A 22,144-nucleotide genomic window follows, 5' to 3' on the forward strand; every position below is an offset into this window, starting at 1 on the left:
CCAAAAGACTGCTGTTATTGTTATAGATTTTGCTTGCTCATTCTTGTGTAATCTTTTCTGGTACGTTGTAATGTCAAGTGATGATTATTAATTACAATGTATGAAATAAATTCATTTGTCCCATGCACTTGTAACATTTGTAAAATGTGTTGAAAACATTATTCAAACCTCAAAATTCTCCGCTTTCTGAAAATTCACGGAAAAAAGAATTCACTTTGCATTCAATTTAGTCACTAGACATCCAGTCAAGTATTTGATATGTGGTCTTAATGAATTGTTCTTAATAATTTAATATTTTTTGACGGGTGGTCAAATATTACCATGAACATTAACACAAGATTTTCTTATAATATTTCAGTTTAATAATCAACCAAACATACTTTGTACGTATTTCCTGAGAAATCAAACTACACCGAACAAAGTATACTATTGTACGTTTATATTCAACTTTAAGACTAAAATTATAATCACTTTATCACTTGACTTTAGCTTACTCCCGACCAGCCAATATTTCGCCATAACTTAGCGGGTTTGCGCCAAAAATCTAGTCTATTTTTCATATTGTCCTTATTCAAGCAGAAATTATTCGTCCAACATAAACAACATCTTATTTGTCAAAAATTAAATTAAAAATAATAAAACCTAAACATCTTTTCTACAGATCATAAGCACTAAATCATCCTATGCCTAGTAAAATTGACTGATTTAGATCCAATTAAAGAGTGTGAAACTAGATAACTTGAGTTTGACGTGAACAAAATTAGTTTAATACAACCAAAAAATTTTAATTTCATTAATTACAATAACCCTACAAAATTTGATTTGCATTGCGTAGCCAAATCTTGATCAAATAGCTAATTACAAAGTCTTATCAACCACATCATCTTCCTAATTGGTGCCCCTCAAGTTTTGTCAAGAATTTTGAACGATGACATTGTTGGTGTGGCTATACCATATTTGATTGGTTGTTACTTGTACAGTCGTAGTTGTTTAAACCTATTAGATTAAAACTAAATTATTTTTTATTGAAATCACACCCACTATACCACCTTGTTAATGAACACCATTTTATACTCGGTACACAATAAAATTAAAAAGTTACTCCAAAAAATTTATATTCATCTCATTCACCTTATTCTGGATACATATAGTCCATGTGACCATATAAGATTGGAAAATGTAAATTACATTATCTCTATGTCTCCATCAAACAAACATTATCTCTATGTCTGGTATTGATGTTAGTCTAATTAAGGATGTGACATTTTAGTGGTCCATGTGGTCATTTGTCAATTTTAATCGTCTTATATTACTTGAATCGTTATAAAAGAGCTAGAGTGTGACAATATTGCAAATTACAAGGACTTGTAGTTTCTAGTACGAAATATAAGACGAGTACGTTGTATCAGATTAATTTTAAAACTGAATAATTAGTACTTGGTATGAATATATATGATGGAGTAAAATTTATGATGTTACTTTTCAATAATTTGGTTCAGTTCACTTCAACACATTTTGTTCAGTCCATTCATTTAATTTTCGTTAATCTTCAACTTTATAATTGACTCTATTATTCATTAATATCATTATTATCCACTTTGATTTAGTTTAGTCCAGCTCCATCCATTCAACTTCACTTCATTAGTTCATCACAATAATTAACATCTCTTTAGTTCAAAATGAAGAGCGTATTATCAAAATTCCATCTTAAATAAGTACATTTAGTAGATCAATAGAAAAGGATTTTTTATTTATTTATTTTAATAAAAAATTAACAATGGAAATATTGAAAGCTTAATGACTGGTTACATTTTATTTTATAAACTAAAGATCTGACGTCGCATTAATATTCTACTTCTTTCCTCACTACTACACATATTACATCCAATTCAAGCATGTAATAGGATGTTCCACGACGGTAAATCCAATCCCTAATTGATAGGGGATCTCTAACATGCTTGTTTACTCTCAAAATTTCTCTCTATTTACATATTATACATACAATATACGTAGTACATATTTATATACAAAAAGCTAGTAAATGACGATATCAAACGATCCAAAGTCCAAAATGATACACCTTCAATTCATGATCAAACAACCACCTTTGATATTTAATTCATACCCTTGTAGGAGACTGATAATGTAGTTCTTCCGTATAAGATGGTGATGATGGAATTGGACTGCCAACATGATTGTCTTGTTTTTCTTCCTCTCCTACTTCTTCTTCGTCCACATCCCATAGGAATTTTGCATATGTAGCATGAATATAACTGAGGCATGAATCAATTATAACACACACACAAATTAACATCTCATATGTATGTATGTACATATATGTCCGAATTTAGTTATCATGTTACTAGCTTATATTACACTATCAGTGACTCAGTGTCATGTGACAATTATTATTCACGTGTTTGTAAGTACTTAATTAGCTTACCAATTTTCCGGAGCAGCTTTAATAGCTTGATCAAAATAGCTCTCCGCCAGCTCACCATCCCTCCGGTACTCCCAAATGATATCAGCATACATGGATAGCGTGTTTGCGTCACTAGGGTTAGCCAGAATGGCTCTTCCACAATATTCCTCTGCCTTGGCTAAATCTCCACGTACCTAGCCAATCATTTAGCTGAGTCTATTTAAAATTTGAAAGGCATTTATGTAATAAGTCAAAGAAGTTCGTTGTTACCTCATGAAGTCATAATTAAGCATGGCACAATATAATATGATCCGTAGTACTGATATTTTATTTAGACGGTGATTAATTTGCACATACACAAGTAACACGTACAATCAATCAATTACATAATACTAAAAGCGAATCTGACATGACACTTGTCATGTTCCGATTAAAAATTTTCCCGCCACTTTTTTCTTTCCATTTTTTTCTTTTTTGTACAAAATCTTTATTAATATTATTTTATATATCCTATGATATTTTACTTTCAATTTGGCAAATATATACGAAATATATTCTATATGCATATCTTTCATATTTTTTATAATAGGTATTTTTTTATAATAAACAAACACATAATAAGGTAATATATTAGAATAATAAAATGTATTACTCCCCTACTTCGTATCATTCTACAATGTATTTTTTCTTTGAAAGTTTTTTTGCTCTAACCAGGATTTGATACTTTAGCTATTATTATATATTTATTTATTTATTTTTATAATACAATTCAATAACTATAATTAAATAAATATAAACATAAATATAAAACAAAATTAAAAAATCATGATTATTAATTTTCATAAAAATTAGTCAATTAAATTTGTAAAACATTGTGCTAGTTAAAGTATGCTATAAAATATTGTGCCGGTCAAAACATGCCAACAAAGTAGGGACATATGGGTATATAATTACATTGCACGGGTTATAATTATAAATTGTATTCTCATATAAAACACTATAATCATTAAGTTTTTGTTTTTTTTTTTTTTAGTTTTTAATAATCAATAATTTTGATAACAATATAATATTAATTCAAGTTTTTTTTTTTTAAAAAAGAAATTCAAGTGTTTGTTTCAATTAAAAATTTATTATTTTTTTTGAAAAAAAAAACTATTGTTGTATTAACATTATAATTTACTGCTTCATAACTTGATTAAGTAAAAATCGTGCGTTGCACGGGATTTAAACTAGTCTAAGTATAACGGGCAATTGATACTAACGGTTAATAATACGAGCTTGCAAAGAGACCAATCAAATGTACATATATAGCTAACCATCAACGGTTGATTCTACCAACAAAGATTAAAATTTATTGAATTGATTTTTACAATAAAAATAAAGAAGCAAATGAAGGGGAAGGACATCATAGCTCATGCACACAGCACAATCATTTAATTAGTGAGCATTATTAATAGTGAAAATAAACAGGATAATTCATAAAATGATACGAGCAATACAATTTCTTAATTGGTTATAAATCAATATTTTAATTTTGCTCTTTTTCAATTCTAAATTTGGAGTATTATTTTGTCTACATCTAAATCATACTCCGTAGTATGCTTACTAAGTTGTCTTTATTAGGCGCTGAACTTGCATAATCATAATCATATCAAACAAAAAGTTTCTATTCTACATACTTCGTACATAATTAATATTTTGTTTTCTTTATCATTATTAAGATTCCTGAAAACTAAAACCTGTTTTGCCACATTTTAAAAAAAAATATTTAGCATCCGTAATTCCGTCATATAAATTCATCCTTTTGTTTATGGTTAAGAGTAAACTATATTTTGTAATAATATAAGATTAATTAATAAATGTATGACAAAATCACGTTACAAAATTATAATTAATGCTTATTTATGCTTAGTACGGTGTACTTTATTTTAAACTCTTTATACTTATTGAGCCCCACAAAGCAACATATAACATTTTGATGATATAGTGTTAAAAAAATAAAAAATAAAAAAAAAGTTTTGACTCATTTATGCTATATCATCAATGTACCCAAATATATATTAATGATTTATGCTTGTATAATATTATTTTATAAAGGGTAATGTTATATGCAGTCCTTAGGGCCGTATATAAACATTTAATATACTTTCTTTTTTAGTATTAAGTTTGAAATTTACCGGCAATTCTTTTTTTTTTTTTTGACACATCGGCAATTTACGAGTAAATCGGTGTAATAAATATTTATTTACTGTGAACTCTTTTCATATTTAGCTCCTTCTTTTTCCTTTTATAAAAATGTAATTACCTAAAAGAATATATATATTAAAGTTAGAACAACTTACATCTTTCAAGAACTTGGCATAATTACCAAGTAAGAGAGGATCTCCAGGATTAGACTTGATCATCTTTTGATAATATGCTTCTATATTTCCATGCTCATTATTATTACTATTACTATTACTATTATCATTAAACCCGGACCCACCACCACCACCACCACCATACCCATCTCCACCATACATTCCATCACCACCACCACCACCACCGTCGCTTCCACCACTATCCTCCGTCGAAACCTCCTCATCGAGACGTGAGCTCGAGAACATCCTTTGCAACGGTGTTGATTTAGGGTAGGGTGGGTCGTCGAGTTCATGCTCATAGGGGGTGCATATAGTACCTCTTCTAAAATGGTTATTGTAAGTACCACCATTAGTGTTAGTGTTGGGGTTGAGGTTGGGAGAAGATGAGGGGGAAGACGGCGGCGTTCGGGTGGAGATAGAGTTGGTTCTAGAAAGACATGGTGGTGTTTGTGGTTCATTGATGTTGTTAGGAGAAGAGTTGGAGTTGTTGTAGTAAGATGGAATCCATGATTTTAAGATAGGGGTTGATGAACTCCTTAATAACATTTTTATTATTGTTCCTTAGGTTATTTGCTTAAATTATTCTTTTGTCTTAGAGGTCTTATTTTAAGGGAGTAGTTGAGTTGAGTATTGAAGGGGAGTGAAGTGAGTGAGAGTAGAAGTGAGAACTCACACTTATATATACTCTAATTAAGTGGCTAGTTCCAGAGGGGACCTTTCACCAGGGTCATTTGGGGCCCAGTTCTCATTGTAATTAATTAGTTAATAAACTAAAACAATCTATCTACCTATAAAATATTAGAGTATAGTGATTAGTTTTAAGTAAGAGGTTAAATATTTAAATCTTGGCTCCTCTAATGCTTTCGGCCAAGATCTGTCACTGTCTAGTTGTATAGTTCTATTAGTCTATGTATCAAAAATATCTAGTGTAATTATTGTACGGTTGGTATATACGTAGTATGATACAACAACAATTACATATCAAGTGATGAAATAACATATAATAATATTCTTTGTAACTACATTAAAATTTATTTTTCTTATATTATGACAATGTTAATATACAAGTGTATTCTACTTCTATTCCACTTCTATTTCTTATTTTCTTATATGTGTTTTACTGTTTTATATAGATGCGTAACAAGAGTATGACATTATTAATTTATTATGTGTCTTCCGTTTATCAAACTTGTTAAACTTTTCTTAATTTTATTTGCGTTACTTTTCTTTCCAAAAAATACACATTTTTTCACACTCTTAGCTAAGGTGACTAATAATGGGTTGAGTTAGTACGGACCGAAGTCCAGCTCTGACATAGTAGATTAATTGTGGGACAAAAAACACAGACTCTACAATATCGATCAACCTGGCCTCAAGCCCCTAACACAGTTATACGTACAATTTTATCATGACTTTGCATTACGTGGATGCTTATGGCATGTCCATGCATTATATGGGTGTTGGTACATCTAAATAGTTGGGTAAATGTGCAATAAATTGCCTTGTCCACGTTCAACCTGCTTTAACTTGATTGAAATTGAGTTTGATCTAAAGTCAAGTTCGTTTTAATAAAAAAAGATCAGCTCGTTATACTTGCTTGTATGTTTTAAAAGATCTCAAATAAGAACTCTTTTTCTTCTAAAACTAGTCTAACTGCATGTACAAGGTAGGTCAAAGCCTTAAAAAATTTACGAGTTTTTGGGTATAGGATGATACTTGATGTCGTTCACAATAAAAACTATAATGAATGGAGGAATTCTCTGCCTCCAATAATTTAAGTCATAAATGACTCTAATGACACGCCGTGAGAATTTTTCTTATATGAGAACACTCTTTATATTTTAAATTTTTACTCGTATGTTCTAAATTTTAAATCTGATGTTCTAAATTTTTCCTTAGGTGTTCTAAATTAAATCAAATATTCTAATTTAGTATTCACATGTTCAAAACCATAAATTAGTTAAGTTTGATGTCATAAATTTTAAATAACTTGTTCCAAAATTTTAATTTATATGTTCTAAATTTTAAAACGTGTGTTCTAAGATTTTTAATTATATGTTCCAGATTTTAAAGCGTAAGTTCTATTTTTTTACACGTATGTTCTAAATTCTTTACTCGCACTTTCTATATTCTATATCAATTTGTTCTAAATTTTTATTCACATGTTCATAATCTTAAATCAGATGTTCTGAATTTTACTCATATGTTTAAAATTTCATAAAGCTAATTTTATAAATTTTTAATCACTTGTTTTGATTCTTAAATCAAATGTTCTAAATTATTACTCATATGTTCAGAATTTTAGTTTGAGTCACATGTTCTAAATTTTAACTCGCATGTTCTAAATTTTTACTCACATGTTCTAAATTTTTACTCATATGTTCTAAATTTTAAATCAGTTCTCATATAAATATGAATTCTCACATATGAACCTATTCTCACCGGATCCCTCCCCTATATATATATGGTGTTATATGATTACCAATAAAGAATTATTCTATGTATTAATACCAACAAAACATTTTTCCATCCGTTGGTACTGCTTAATAAGTACGAAGTATTTTGGTATCATGATAAATTGATAATACCATCTAAAGAATAATTAAATATCAATATGGGTTATTGGTGTCATTCATAATTCTAATTATTATACTCCGTAGGTAGAGAATTCATTTTATGAATGAATGATGTAAACGTTGGATAAAATCTCTTCTGTACGCTAAGGTGTATTGCTCGGGGTTTTAGGCTTAAGTAGGAGTCACAATAATAGTTGAATAGCACTTCAAGACTGCCAATAAAATTGAGAAACGTTTAGTAAAATATCTAGCAAACTCATCACTCATTGGCCCTTACAATTAAGATAAATTCATCCATGGTAGGTTTGTGATTATGTCTTTAATCATCTTTATCATAAAAAGTCTAACTCGGCATGTAGCTTCCAAATTATCAGTAGATATCATGTCATTACCTTAAACATATGCTAAAAAATAAAATAAAAATAAAATAAAATAACAATGAATGATACAAATTTTTAATGAACTTTAGATATAATCCTTATCATACATGCAAATGTATCTAAAACTAGGAAGACACAAGGCAAGAAATTGCTCAGTAAGCTGTAACTTAGGCATTACAATAGTTGTTCAATAATACTCAAAAGGCAATGTTCGATAAAACATAGTTGTGATAGTAGTTTTTAATTTAAGTGAAGTATTAACTGTTATACATTAGCCATCAAATAGTTGTTAGTTGTGAAGAATATATAACCGGTTAAGTAATTATTGACAAGATGTAATATGTGAAACTAGATATCTTTTAAAAAATATAAAAGATATCAATAATAACTTTTGATTTTCAAATCTTATATACTATGTAGGTTTAATTAACTTTTGATGAAAGTTGCAACCACCGGATCATTATATTATAAATACTAAGATTCTTTCAGTAGGTTAAACCACTAAAAATTACTCAAAAGCCAATCTAAACACATCACAAAGTATGCACAATATAGTTGATAAACATTACACATATTAACCTAGAGCCAGATACCGTCTAAAATATCTAGCAAACTCATTTCCCATTGGCCATTACTTGAGCAAATTAAATAGTAGATTGTTAAGTTTGAGATTATTTCTTAATCACCTTTATCCTAAAAATGTTTATGCAAGTTCCAAATTAACATGAATAGTCAAGTCTTTTATCATGTCATTATCTTAAACCATATGCTAAAACAGCAACTAGTCTGCTAATCAAACAAAAGATTGCGCCAAGTGCTAACGAGCTAACCGTGCAATTGAATCAAAGGTTTGTCACACAGTGATGGGGTTACCTTTTGTTGACGGTTCAGTGTCCATTTCTACTACCTACTATTATGTTTAGGCTGAATTGGACCGTCCATTTTATAACATAGTAACAATGTTACAGGAATATAACTTATATAAGAACATAATTTCATTTATTGTACTTACTTAGATGTTGATTTGTAGGTCCATATTTCACGTGATTTAGGTAGATTGTAGACGTTTGTGCTTTCATGGGGTCATTAATTCATCTTGTCCACTTTTTTATGCTCTGATTGAAGTTGTTTGTGCACACTTTTGTAGCATTTCTTACATAGACCGGAGTGTAGAATAGAGTTTTAAACGCTGGATACAGAGTACTAATAGTGATTGTTCTAAAGGTGTTTTACATTAGGAATTTAACTTAGTACTAATAACAATTATCCTACTTTCCACTTCATTAACATGTTAAAGTAAGAATACTGAACGATACTTGATAAAAAGGAATGTGTATTCATTCCCCCCATAACAATAATTAGGAGAGACTTGAACTTAACCATTCAAAACAAATATCAAAATCTAAATTAGCCTAAAGAATAAACCGGCTAGAACACCCAAAAAAAAAAAAAAAAAAAAATGCCTATGGCTCGGGCCAGCTCTAGCCATGACACAACCTAGCCCGAAAAATGAATGAACATGGGTAGATACGACTAGACGTTATTGCGTATGCCAAGCCATGGGTTGGTCAAGCTTGGGCTGGCCACATTAAAAAAAAAAAAAAAAAAAAAAAAAAGGTGAAATTTTCCCTTTTCTGGAAAAATGGACACATGAAAATAAATTTAGTAAATCCAGTACTAGTACTTTTTCATGCTCATAAGCTACGTTGCTTCTAAAATTCTAAGCAGCACATACAAATTGAGGAATTATCATTTACTGCGTCCTACTATTGTACACAACTGGAGAGTTTTCAGAATTTTTCAGTATTGAACATATTTGTCTTGAGAGTTTTCTAGTTTGACTGAATACTATAATGGAGATTGTGGTACCAGTTAGTGGATGTACAGAGTTTTATGCATATAATCTAAAACATAGGCCCATTGTCCCCGTAAAATAAGAGCTCCTTACATGTTCAGAGTTCTGATCGAGTCGAAACTGACAGAAAGTTCCATTTTTTTCATGTAGTCGTGTGAGGCTTGGTGGGGTGTAAGATCATTATATATACAATGAAGGTGGAGGGATTTGGTACCAAGGATCTAATCTACTCGAATACTTGGGAGTTATGACCACAATTTAAGCAAAATGCATGACCTCATTGGTGGATTGTGAACTTGGCGAAGCGTTGAGGCTATGGTTCGTAACTTGGCAAGAATGAATCACATACACAATCACCTAAACCAGACAAGAATTGCACCTGACTTGAGGTAACTGGATTTTAACTCAAGGCAAACAGAACCATAGTGCCATACATTGATTCAACTTAATATTAGTCTACCTTCTATAACCAGCAAGAGCCTACAAGGTTTCGCCACTGCAGACCTGCAGTAGTAATAACTAAAACTTGGACTTTTAATTCACTCTTATCAGACCAATTCTTGAAGAAATTACCAGAAACAGAATCATTGGACTAATGAACTCGACTCAATCATATGAGCTTTCGGAATGAAAAGGCTAATACATATCATATATATAATTCTACTAACGCATTTAGCACAGCAATATTTGTTTCAAAATAAGTTCAAGCAGCACAAGGTGTGACTATGATAAACTTTTTCGGTTATTTAAGCAGACAAAAGTGATGCAAGGGTATATATATACAGCTGAATAACTAAAGCAGTTCCACAGAAAACCCCGAAAATAAAAACCTTGCAAGACACATGCAACTCAGAACTTCAGAAGAGAAAGAAGGAGCACAATGAATCATTGTCAAGCAGTGTTGAGATACCAGCATTTTGTCCTTGTCTCCTTGCAATTTTACCAGTGAATGCACCATTTCATTTATCCTTTACTTAAGTCGATAGAAAATGGTTTACATACATGAATTAGTACTATAAGATAAATAGGACATGGACTACTGTGAAATTTCACGAGAAAAAATGAAAGCTCAGGCAGGGCTCCATCCAACTGTCAAATATCAAAATTCCCTATCACAGTTTCTCCTATAGGGTAATAGAGCTGCTATATCAAAATTGTTGCTTGATTAATTGATGACTGAAAAGAAATTTATAGTTTCATACCAACTTAAATATATCCCCTGGATGATGAATTATTCTATTTCTCTATCACAACCTTTTTCATGCACAGCAGCATGGGTGTAATTTTACATCTTCACTACACTAATAGAAACATGCAGGCAGAGTAGAATGGACAGAAGAACCATCATGAGTATATAAATTATATGTATCTTTAGTGCTATTCTAAGCTAAGACTATGTACACACAAAATTGCTTACACAGTCACTTTCTAAAACGATCTTTCTTGTTCCCTCGTCCTGAATTTGTCCTATCCATAGCAGATGCCCAAAAGAACAGCGAAATCCAAAAAAAAACTGCAAAAAATATCTGCAATTTGTCCCAAAGCCTAGAAAAAGTAGCTGCAACACCTGGATCAAGAAAACTTTAGATTATGCCAAAATTTTGTTTTTAGATGCATCATCAAAATTTCATGAACTTATTAAGACATGGCCTAACAATAAAGCCATAAAGGTTACTCAAAAGGGTGTTTTAATCTTAATTTATTTCCTGGTTAGATAAGCAACCTCAAGAGGTAAGATCGAAAAAGTTTTACACAAGTAGGTATATCATACCAAGCAGTTCCAACCTTGAAATAAAGCCCACAACACATTTCAGCAACGAAACAGGGGTGATTGGGTGAAGAAGCATGCTACTATGTGGATTGCGAGCAAATTCACAATTGGTTAGTGTTGATATGTTGAAGTTAAACAAGGGTCTTTAAGTCTTTTAGCACTATAATCCACAATGAATGTTGTAGATGCCTTACAAGTCATTTCTATCCATAACATCCAAATTTGGAGATGGGATTATGAGAAGCTTCCATAATAGAACATGATTAATTTTACAGAATCCAACAGATAGGTTGATACTAGGATCGGTGATCGCCTCTGGATTACCTGTTTTCTTTGCTCGGGTATTAGCTCATTTCAATATACTCTCACATAGTCCCATGCAGCATGTGAATCTTTTGACGCAACGATCTCTATTTATTTCTGTACTAGTTTCTAATACGTCCTCATAAATGACACTATCTTTGGATGGGGAAATTCGGAAGGAAGTGTGGGATGGATTATCCTTTATTAAGTTAGCAAATGAAAGAGGTGACGGAAATGGTAAGGAGGGATTAGAACAACTTATGACCCCTCGGAGGGAAGTGTGGGATGGCTTTTCCTTAATTAAGTTAGCAAATGAAAGAGGTGACGGAAATGGTGGGGAGAAATTAGAAAAACTTATGACCCCTCATTCTTTAATAGGCCAGCCTTTCTGAAATTGAAGATATTAGAAAGGAGGTTGGGATTATAATCCTCAATAAAAGTAAAAATGACTATAATTCCCCTACTAGGCACACCATCCCACCTATGACAGTCAACCTAATTCTCTCTTCTCTCTCCCTTCCCCCTTCTTTCTTGAAAAAGAGTTTTCATCTTTATCTCAATTACTCTCACTCTTTTGCATTTAAGGGTCTTTTATTCAACCAATATGATAATGTGCTACAATTGCATGCATTTTTATCAATTTGTTTGTTCTGATCTTGTGTTAATTCAACTAAGGGCCTGTTCTGATTTACTGAATTGAGCTAACTGATTGGATGAGGTGAGCTAAACTAAACTGAACTGAATATTTTACGAGAGAAGGAAATTAGGAACTGAACTAAAGTAATTGGAGCTGAGCTGCTAAACTAAATTGAAATTAAGCTGAAGAGAACACGCCCTAAGTTGCGAATTCAATATTGTTGACAGATGAGACTCCAAAATAGTTTTGCTTAATCAAAATTGAACAAAGCCACAATCTGCCATCGAAAGTGGATTTGCTACCATGATTCATTCGGTTTCCATTACAATGATCACTTTGCCTTTCTCTCTCCTTTTTTCAGTTTCTTCTAATTAGTTCCTTCCCCCTACCTTCTCTCCTCTTCTTTCTTATACTTAGTTCCTTCACCTCCCATTTCCTTCCTTTTTCTAAAGCTATCTATAGTAAGTTCAATGATAATCAAGTGGCAAGAACGCACCCTCAATGCGCCTTTCAATCGAAATATTAGTCACATACACCCTTATGAAATGTTTAGAATTAGTGGATGATCTTATACTTCAATCAATCCATATCCTTAATAATGAATGGTCAAACAATATGACACCATAAAATGATCTTAGAACATTATTTTCCCAAAAGAAAGATCAAGAATAAGCAAAACATTATTTCCAGTACTTTTTCAGATATCTACAAATTCATTGCCTAGTTTAATTTCAAGCAACTAAGAAACTTGCACCTTTTCAACAACCTAAAGATTAAAATTTTAACAGAAAAACACAACATTTAGCACAATTCCAATCAATTGAAATAACCCAAAAATACACAAATATTTACAACTACCAAACAAAAGAACTAACAACCCATTTGGTAGGCGGTAATAAATTATAGTACTCGAACAAAAAAAAAATGAACTTTCTGAAAATTGAAGTGAATAAATTCATACCAGTGAAACGCTGGGGGTCTTTTCCGGGAGGCGAAGGAGGTGGGACTAAGCTAGACCGGAGAATCGGACGGTTGGGCTTTATCGGGAGCCCGGGAAATGAACGGTGGAGATGAATTGGGGAAGAAGGAATACGATTAATTGAAGAAGGAAAATGGGATGGTAAAGATAATAGTGAGTTTCTGAATATTGGGAAAAATACCCAGTTACTGTATGAACTTGTTGGAGAGAGAAAAGCCATGAATCTTCCTAAGTTTGAGGAAGAATGACAAATTTGGGGAAGAAAGATCGATTTTTTAGGAAACTTTTTTTTTTTTTTTTTTTTTTTTGTGGCACTAGTTTATTTTTGGTGTTAGATTTTTTGTTAGGTGGCAATTGTACTAATATGGGTAGGCTTTGGATGGTGAAGGTTGTGGAAATTTGAGTTGGGTTGTTTCATGTTATATAGTTCTTAAGAAGACACCACTTTTGTGTAAGAAAGTACTACCTCCGTTAACAGTTATCTGCAATAAAGGGGCTATGCGCGGACTCCTAGGCATAACTTTTAAAGCATCATTATTGAAAAATAAGGGCACTTGATTAAGTATTAATCCTACTTTAAAAAAAAATTAAATAAAAACCCATAACCACCTAAATCCAGAACCAGAACCACCACCAACACCACCGACAACCACCAGAATCACCCAACCCACCGATGCTAAGAACCCAAAACCACCCCCAAAACCACCGAAACCCAATCATGAACCTAGCCAAAACCCTCGACACCCCACCACTAAACCTGGGCACGGGCCGGGTTGGCCCGCGTGCCGCCCGGCACGGCCCGCCGTTCGGAGCAGCCCGGCACGGCCCGAAGTCAAGCACGGCACGGCACGAAGTTCGACTTCCGTGCCACGGGCCGTGCCACGGACACGGTGGAGAATCCCCAGGCACGGCCCGGCACGAGCACGGGCATGGCCCGCCGTGCTGGCCCGCAGGCACGGCCCGCGGGCCAACGGCTAGTTAAACGGCTATAAACGGCTAGTTTTTTGCCAAAAATTCTATAAATACTCACCTCCATTTCATTCCCAAATCACAAAATCACAATCTCTTCTTCTTATCTCTTATATTCTCTAAATCTCTAATAATCCTTATTTTCTTAAATTCTCTAATTATTCTCTTAAATTCTCTAATTATTTTCCTAATATCGGAAAAAATTAAAAAGTTCGTAATCGTAATTAGTGGAGCGTTGAAGCACGGTTGTAAGATCTAAACTAATCTTAAATTTATTATTGTTTTATTGTTATTATTAGAATAATCTTGTTTAATTATTATTGTTGTTAATTGTTATTGTTGTTGTTATAATTGTTGTTATTAATTATTATTATTGTTACAATTGTTGTTATTATTTATTTTTGTTGTTATTGTTATTGTTATAGTTGTTGTTATTAATTATTATTATTGATATTTTTATTGTTAAAATTGTTGTTATTAATTATTATTATTATAGTTAACCACTTTTTATTAAAAAATTAATTGTTAATTATGGCATCGAACAACCCATCATCTAGGTCTAGGGGGAAAGGCCGACTTATCCGTAGTAGTAGTTCTAGGGAACCACCAAATACAACGAGCCCCCAAATTACGAGTCAAACCAATGACCCCATTTACTTCCCCCCGGGCTATGAGCCATATAATACGTCGGGATTTCCAGCACCACCACTAAACCAATTTCCACTACCACCATACCAATTTCCACCTAATTATATCGGTAATCAACAAAACTATTGTTCTAGCCAAGGTAGCCAAGAAAGTACCCGAATTCCCTCTGGTTCTACCCCTTCTACTGCCACTCCCACTAGTCCCCCTACTAACCATCACACACATCATGAATGGTTAACCGAAACTGAGATGCTACTTTTGAAAAACCGAAGGAGTGAGGTATGGCGTTATTTTGTCCTAAGTAAAGATGGTGAACAATGGGCAAAATGTAAAACATGTAATAGTGTATTCACGGCAGTTACCAAAAACGGGACGGGACACTTATCTAGACACATGAAAGCTTGTGCAAAACCAGCTAGTGATCCAACCCAGCCCAAAATTTCCCAATTCCATCCATACGGCTTTACATACAACTATGAGAGGGATAGGGATGAACTAGGAAAAATGATAGTACACGCCGAACAACCTTTTCTTTTCTCGGAAAGTGACGCATTCAACACCTACATTAACAAAGCACTACAACCCCAACATAAAAGAATCTCTAGGAAAACCGTTCGTTCCGCCGCAATGAAAAATTTCCTAGAGTACAAAGTCCGGTTACAAGCCGAATTGAGTAACCTTAACTGTAGAGTATCTTTAACAGCCGATTCTTGGGATAGTGGTTATAAATATCACTATTTATGTGTGACTTGCCATTGGGTAGATGATCAATGGATGTTACAAAAAAGAATAATACATTTCAAAATGCTGGAATACCCACACACCGGCATTAACATTGCTCACCATTTAATGCAAGCAATAGACGAATACAACCTTCGAGATAAAATGATGTCTATGACTTTTGATAATGCAACCTCTATGACATACACAGCTAATCTTATCAAACAAAACTTAACCGATGTACTATTAGACGGTGAAGCTCTTCATACTAGATGTGTTTGTCATGTACTTAACTTATGTGTACAGGATGGAGTTCGGGCAATTGGCCCATACTACAGCAAAATCAGAGATGCTATTATGTCTATTAATAGCTCTAACATGAGATACCAAGAATGGAAGAGTTTTCTAAAACAACAAAAGATAAGGGTAATAAAAATTAGAACCGATTGCCCAACTAGGTGGAATTCCACCTATGACATGTTAACAAAGGCAATTGAGTACAAGGGCCCGTTAACATTATTTTACAACCAAAAATTTCCACAAAATGCTTTGTATGATGATGATTGGAATAACTGTGAAAGATATATGCAATTTTTACAGTTATTATATAACATGACGTATTGTTTTTCTACTGTTTACAATCCTTGTGCTCAAAACTTTCTTTCTAATGCATGCTTACTCGCCCAACTTTTCGCTGATCATCGCGATCAAAGTGATTATGATCAGTATCTTCCAGCAATGGAAAAAAAGTGGCGTAAATATTATAGTCAGATTCCTTTGATTTATATTTTTGCTTCCATATTAGATCCTAGGCAAAAGTATGAAAACACATTTATGTTAGTTGACATTTACTTTCAATGCATGTTTCTTGACGATGATGTAGAAAACTATAAGACTAATGTGAAGGATCAGTTTTTTGCTTTATATAGAGTCTATGAAGCCAAATATGGCACCGTTCCTCGCTCAGGGCCTTCTCAACCATCCAAAAACGTAAGTAAGAAGGCCAAACATTTATTTTCACAAGCTACTAACTTGATTTCAAGGTTTTCAGGTGATTCATCAGTCAGGAGAACGCAAAGCGACGTCTCGGAGTTGCAGATGTACCTGAGTTACGACTTCACCAAAGGCATGGACGACGATGAGATAAACAGCCTCGACCTCCTTGCATGGTGGAAACAACAAAGCTCGAAGCATCCAACTTTGGCGGCAATGGCACGAGACATTCTTGCTATCCAAGTTTCCTCTGTCGCCTCCGAACGAGCTTTCAGCGCATCCGGAAGGGTTTTAGACGATAGAAGAACAAGTCTAAAACCCGAAACACTAGAAATGTGCGTGTGTTTCAAAGATTGGTTGGATGCGGAAAATCGCTCACAAGACCGTTCTTACGACCACAACGACAACGAAGAAGGAACCTCCGCTTCCGGTTCGGGTTCGGCTAGTTCCCAATCTATGCAACTAGCCGATGACCTTGAAGGCGAAGGCGAAGACGAAGACGAAGACGAAGACGAAGACGAGCAAGAAGAAGGAGAAGAAGAATAGACAATTATTGTATATTGTACGATTTTAAAAATATCAATTTTATCATTTTCCAATTTTTGTTTAATACCATCATTGTATGATTTTTATCATTGTTATCATTGTACAATTTTCTCAACTCAAGTAATAATAATATAAAGTACGCATTATTCACATCCAAAGTCCAATTTGCCTTTTTTCCCCGTTTTGTTACAATTTGTAAATTCATATTAAAAAAAAATAAAATTATACCAATTACTAATAAATCATAAACATTAAATTTTAAAGTAATAGTATAAAGTAAATATATAAATATAAATATTGAATATACAAATTATAAAACATAAATATTCAACTTATAATTATAAAATTCATAACTTAATAACTTATAACTTATAAGTTATAAACTTATAAGTTACCTTATAAAACTTATAATTATAATTTTATAACTTATATACATTATAAACTTATTAATTAATAATGTTGTCATTAAAAAAAAAAAAAAAAAAAAAAAAAAAAAAAAAAAAAAATGAAAATGCACCAGCCCGCGCAGGCCAGCCCGCAGCCCGGCACGTGGCCGGCACGGCACGAGCCCGCCAGGCACGAGGGCCGTGCCGTGCCGTGGGCTGGCCTGTGAAAATGGCCGGCACGACACGGCACGAAATCCTAGGCCCGCCGGCACGACCGGCACGGCACGAACCAGCCCGCGGCCCGCCAGGCACGGCCCGCGGCGGCCCGGCACGGCACGGTGCCCAGGATTACCCACCACGAACCTAACAAACCACCCACGAACCCAACAAACCACCGCAACCCATCCTAAACCACTACGAACCCAACAAATTAACCAACACGAAACCCAATCCACCCCCACACGAACCACCCCCACGAAACTCAGGCCACCTCCACACACCAGATCTGAAACCCATCCCCACGAAACTCACGCAACCCCCATAAACCCACGACCACCTATACCCAAACCCACGAACTCGAATCAACGATTAGACCCACAAACTCAAACCCAGACCCACGACAAGACCCACGAACTCGGACCCACGACCAAACCAACGAAATCGAACCTACGGCCAGACGAACCCAAATCGCAAGAGGAGAGAGAAGGGGGAAGATGAACAAAATTGTAGAGTTAAGGTTTGAATTCTAGAGATTTTTCAATTGAAGGAGAGTTAGGGAGATGAATGGTTTTGATGTTTGGTGAAATTGATTACAATAATCAGATTCATTAGGTAAAGAGTTAAATCATAATAGTAATTTAATTAGATGTCTAAGTTGTTTAAGTAAGGGTAATATGGTCATTTTGTTGGCAAAAAGTTACTAAAAATGGAAAGAAAAAAAATTGTTGCACATAATAGATAGCATCCGAAAATGACAAATGTTGCAAATAACCGTTAACGGAGGTAATACTTCAAAAGTTCAAATTGGGAATGTTGGACAAGTTTTGATCGGGTCATAAGAGAAACAATTTTTTCTAGAGTCATGCCCTTGTGTATCGCATCTTGGTTCATTTTGGATTTATTCCAGTCAATTTGGAGGTTAGGGTTAGGTTTGACATATGATAAGGCTAATAGGTTATTCTATCTATTATCAAATTAAATTTATGATATATGATTATGGAGTATTATCTTTGAAAGTAGGGCATAGGGGTTATATACTACCACTACTACAAAATAGGGCTAAGAAATCGGCCAAAATAGGGCTAAGAAACCGCAAAAGGTCTGGTGCCTAGGTAGTAGGTCTCTTTGATTAAGAGACCGTATTTTCTATCTGGTGTCTTAGATTAATCAAAGAAACCAGTTCTAGCTAATAACCGGTCTCTTAGGTCCTTCTAAGTGAATTAAATTATTGAGACAAAGGCATCGTGCATCCTTGCTCTACCGGTTTCTTTGATAAAGTAAAAGAGACCAATGTATATAGATGTCCGGTCTCTTTGTTGTTCTTTTTTTTAAAAAAAAGAAATATAATAATGTTACTAGATCAAATTTGTTGCTACATCCAGGACTAAAATTAACAATGGAGTATCTTTATTATAAAAGGACGAATGATCAATTTCATATTTTACAATTTACAAGATCTTTATTATAAAGAAATTACGAAGTATAATACATCTATTTCATAAAAATATTCTGTGACAATAAAAGAAAAAATTGCATAATAATTACATTAGCATACACTATAAATACAACCTCCTCCTTGAAACTATTCAATGTATTAGCATTAATCTGCTTCGTTTTACTTCCTTCAAGTCTTCAACTGCAAACATGACTTGGCCATATTTAGATTCATTTCACAGCAAAATTAAAGAGCATATAATTATATATCATCAGTTATTATTCAAATCAGATTTGTAATTAGAAAAAATTCAATGAGGCTTGTAATTAGAAAAAATTCGATGAGGCAGCTTGATTAATAAACCGTTCACAACATAAGAATAGATACTGATTATATGCACATAGTCACAAATTAACCGAAATTGAAATGGAAAGCAAAATAAGTCAATGAAACATACTACGTAATTAAAATTGATTGAAAAAGTATTCGTACCGAGTTTAATGGATGAGCAAACATTGATGAATCAAAGGAACGGCGTACAGATGACGGTCAATTTGACGGCACAACGAGCACGCAGACGGTAGATCGGATGTCACGGTGAGAAGGCGACGACGAATACGAAGGAATTATGAGAACTTGACGGTGAGAAAAAGAGAATTTAAGAAATTGAGGACGACGGGAAATGAATTATAGAGGTACTGGGATTCTAGATGAAGTTTACAAGGGAAACGGCTACTCATTTTAAGGGGAAGGTGGGTGGTTTTTAATTTACACGATTAGGTTTTCAATTTATTTATTGCCTATGTTATAGTAAGATTTACGATTTTTTGAATATCTAATATAGTCTAGAATCTAAGAAACCATATTTAAAATATATATGGTTTCTTATTTTTACATAAGAAAGCGAATTTCTCTCAAATGAGGTTTCTTTATCTAAGAAACCGGATTTTTTAATTATACGGTGCCTTTAGAGTGGTTCCTTAGGCCATTTTTGTAGTAGTGTGCGTATAATTCTTAGTACATATTCCGAGTTTATTAAATGTTACATGAAAAGTATTGAGTGGGCTAACCAAACCCAATTTAGAGATGAATTTGACCACATCCTTCAATTTCAGTAGGGTTGCATCCTAAACCTAATTGGTATTAAAAAGGAATAACTTATATATTAATCATTGTTCCTCTTCTTTTCAATGTGGCGATTCACATATGGTAATTATCTTCACAAAACATACAATAGTCCCACCTAATGTAAAAGAAGGGGGGTGTTATAGATTTCATTATATTATGAGTAATTGTATAATCCATCTTATATTCGTATGCTCAAAGTGTTTGACCTCCATGCATTCTAATCTTTCCTAGGTACATACACTTGTGAATTGTGATTAGTATAATAAGTTCAAGGTACCCTATTAAGGGGACACATTGCTAGTTTACAAAATTGTTTTGCATGATGCCTTGTTATATTTGAACCACTAGATCTGCCACTGCATGTGAGCTAGGTTACGGATTAATGGGTTGCTTCTTAAAGCGGAAACACACACATACACACACAAAGTAGACCAATGTAAATCTTTTAAATTACTTTTATTTTTGTCTTAAAAAAAAAGAAAAAAAAAAAAAAACAAACTTGAGTCAATTAATCATGATTCCCACAAATAAGCCAGCCATTAAAATCAAAGTAACACATTCCCAAAATCACAAATAATAAGTCAAAAAAACTGAAAACTTAGATTATTGAGTCAATGGTCCATTAATAAGTAAAATAGTGAAGAACTAAAACTTTCATATCGATCATAGCAATTGTCTCTCTTATAGGAAACAGCCTTAAACCCTTAAACTGAATTCTCCAACATTCATAATATATACTCTACTTTCATCATCTTCTGCTCCTCTAATCCCAAAATAACCAAAAGAAAAAAAAAAAAAAAAAAAAACCCTATTTTCTCTTTCCTCTTTTTAACGTCTTTTTCTTCACTTCAATTCCTAGACTCACTCAAATATAATGGCTCCATCAACAATTACCCTACTACATAGGATAAAATTAATTGTTACTGCTACAATTATTATTTCTCTGATTATTTTACCTTCCAGATCAGGTAAGTGTATGTTAGTTCATATATTAATGTTCAAAAATAGAGTATATATTTATGTTCATATCTATGTTATTGATTTATGTTTGTTATTTTTGTTTAATGGTGTAGATGAGAAAGAGATGAATTTGTCTAGCAAAGAGTTGCTGAGCAAAAAACCGGTGTTGGGTTCTAGACCTCCTAGTTGTGTTAACAAGTGCTTGAATTGCAATCCTTGTGTCGCCACACTTGTTGTTCCTCCTCGCCATCAGATGACAGATTTAATCTCGTTTACATCATATGATGATCATTATGGGGATAATAATCATGATAGTTATTATCTTCTAGCATGGAAATGCAAATGTGGAGATAAGTTATTTCAACCATAAATACATTAGCTAGCAATGTAAGAGTTTTTTTTTTCATTATTTATGCAATGCAAGTAAGGTTGGTTATGACTCATGAGTGAGTTAATCCATGCATGTTTTTTTTTTCTTTTTTCTTTTTAGTTGTATTGACTACAATACATAGATCTAGTAATTGTTCGTTCTTATTCTGATATGTTGTACATTATTATATATCAAAAATATATCTTATAAGTTTAAATAACAATTATTACAGCCTAATTATGTTCTAACAATGTTTAATGTGTGTATATATGTTCTAATGTTCATCTTATAAGTATTATTCAATTTCTTAACTATGAGTATATATGTATATTATTTTATGTTCATCTTACAAGTATAAATCAATTTCTTAACTATGAGTATGTATATTATTTTGTGCTCATCTTTACATCACATTGATTGAATGAATTAAATATCATCAATTTTTAATTATGATCCAATTCATATTGGGGTTTACATCATATTGTTA

At 33.0% G+C, this 22,144-nt stretch overlaps 2 protein-coding genes across 2 annotated transcripts; one reads left to right on the top strand and one right to left on the bottom strand.

Moving 5' to 3' along the window:
• Positions 1–1,758: 1,758 nt before the first annotated feature.
• On the bottom strand, positions 1,759–5,438 carry LOC110703244 (GATA zinc finger domain-containing protein 14-like). The gene is made up of 3 exons (XM_021881015.1): positions 4,765–5,438; positions 2,444–2,616; positions 1,759–2,273 (listed from the first exon to the last, which is right to left on the bottom strand). Exons 1-3 carry the CDS (start codon positions 5,326–5,328, stop codon positions 2,120–2,122), a joined length of 891 nt encoding a protein of 296 aa, XP_021736707.1. The 5' UTR covers positions 5,329–5,438; the 3' UTR covers positions 1,759–2,119.
• A 15,763-nt stretch (positions 5,439–21,201) lies between these two features.
• Positions 21,202–21,657, top strand: LOC110703086 (EPIDERMAL PATTERNING FACTOR-like protein 8). Its single transcript, XM_021880842.1, has 2 exons — positions 21,202–21,295; positions 21,401–21,657. Exons 1-2 carry the CDS (start codon positions 21,202–21,204, stop codon positions 21,655–21,657), a joined length of 351 nt encoding a protein of 116 aa, XP_021736534.1.
• Positions 21,658–22,144: the final 487 nt, after the last annotated feature.

Source organism: Chenopodium quinoa, unplaced genomic scaffold, assembly GCF_001683475.1.
Source record: "Chenopodium quinoa cultivar QQ74 unplaced genomic scaffold, ASM168347v1, whole genome shotgun sequence".
In the NCBI taxonomy this organism is placed as follows: Eukaryota; Viridiplantae; Streptophyta; class Magnoliopsida; order Caryophyllales; family Amaranthaceae; genus Chenopodium; species Chenopodium quinoa.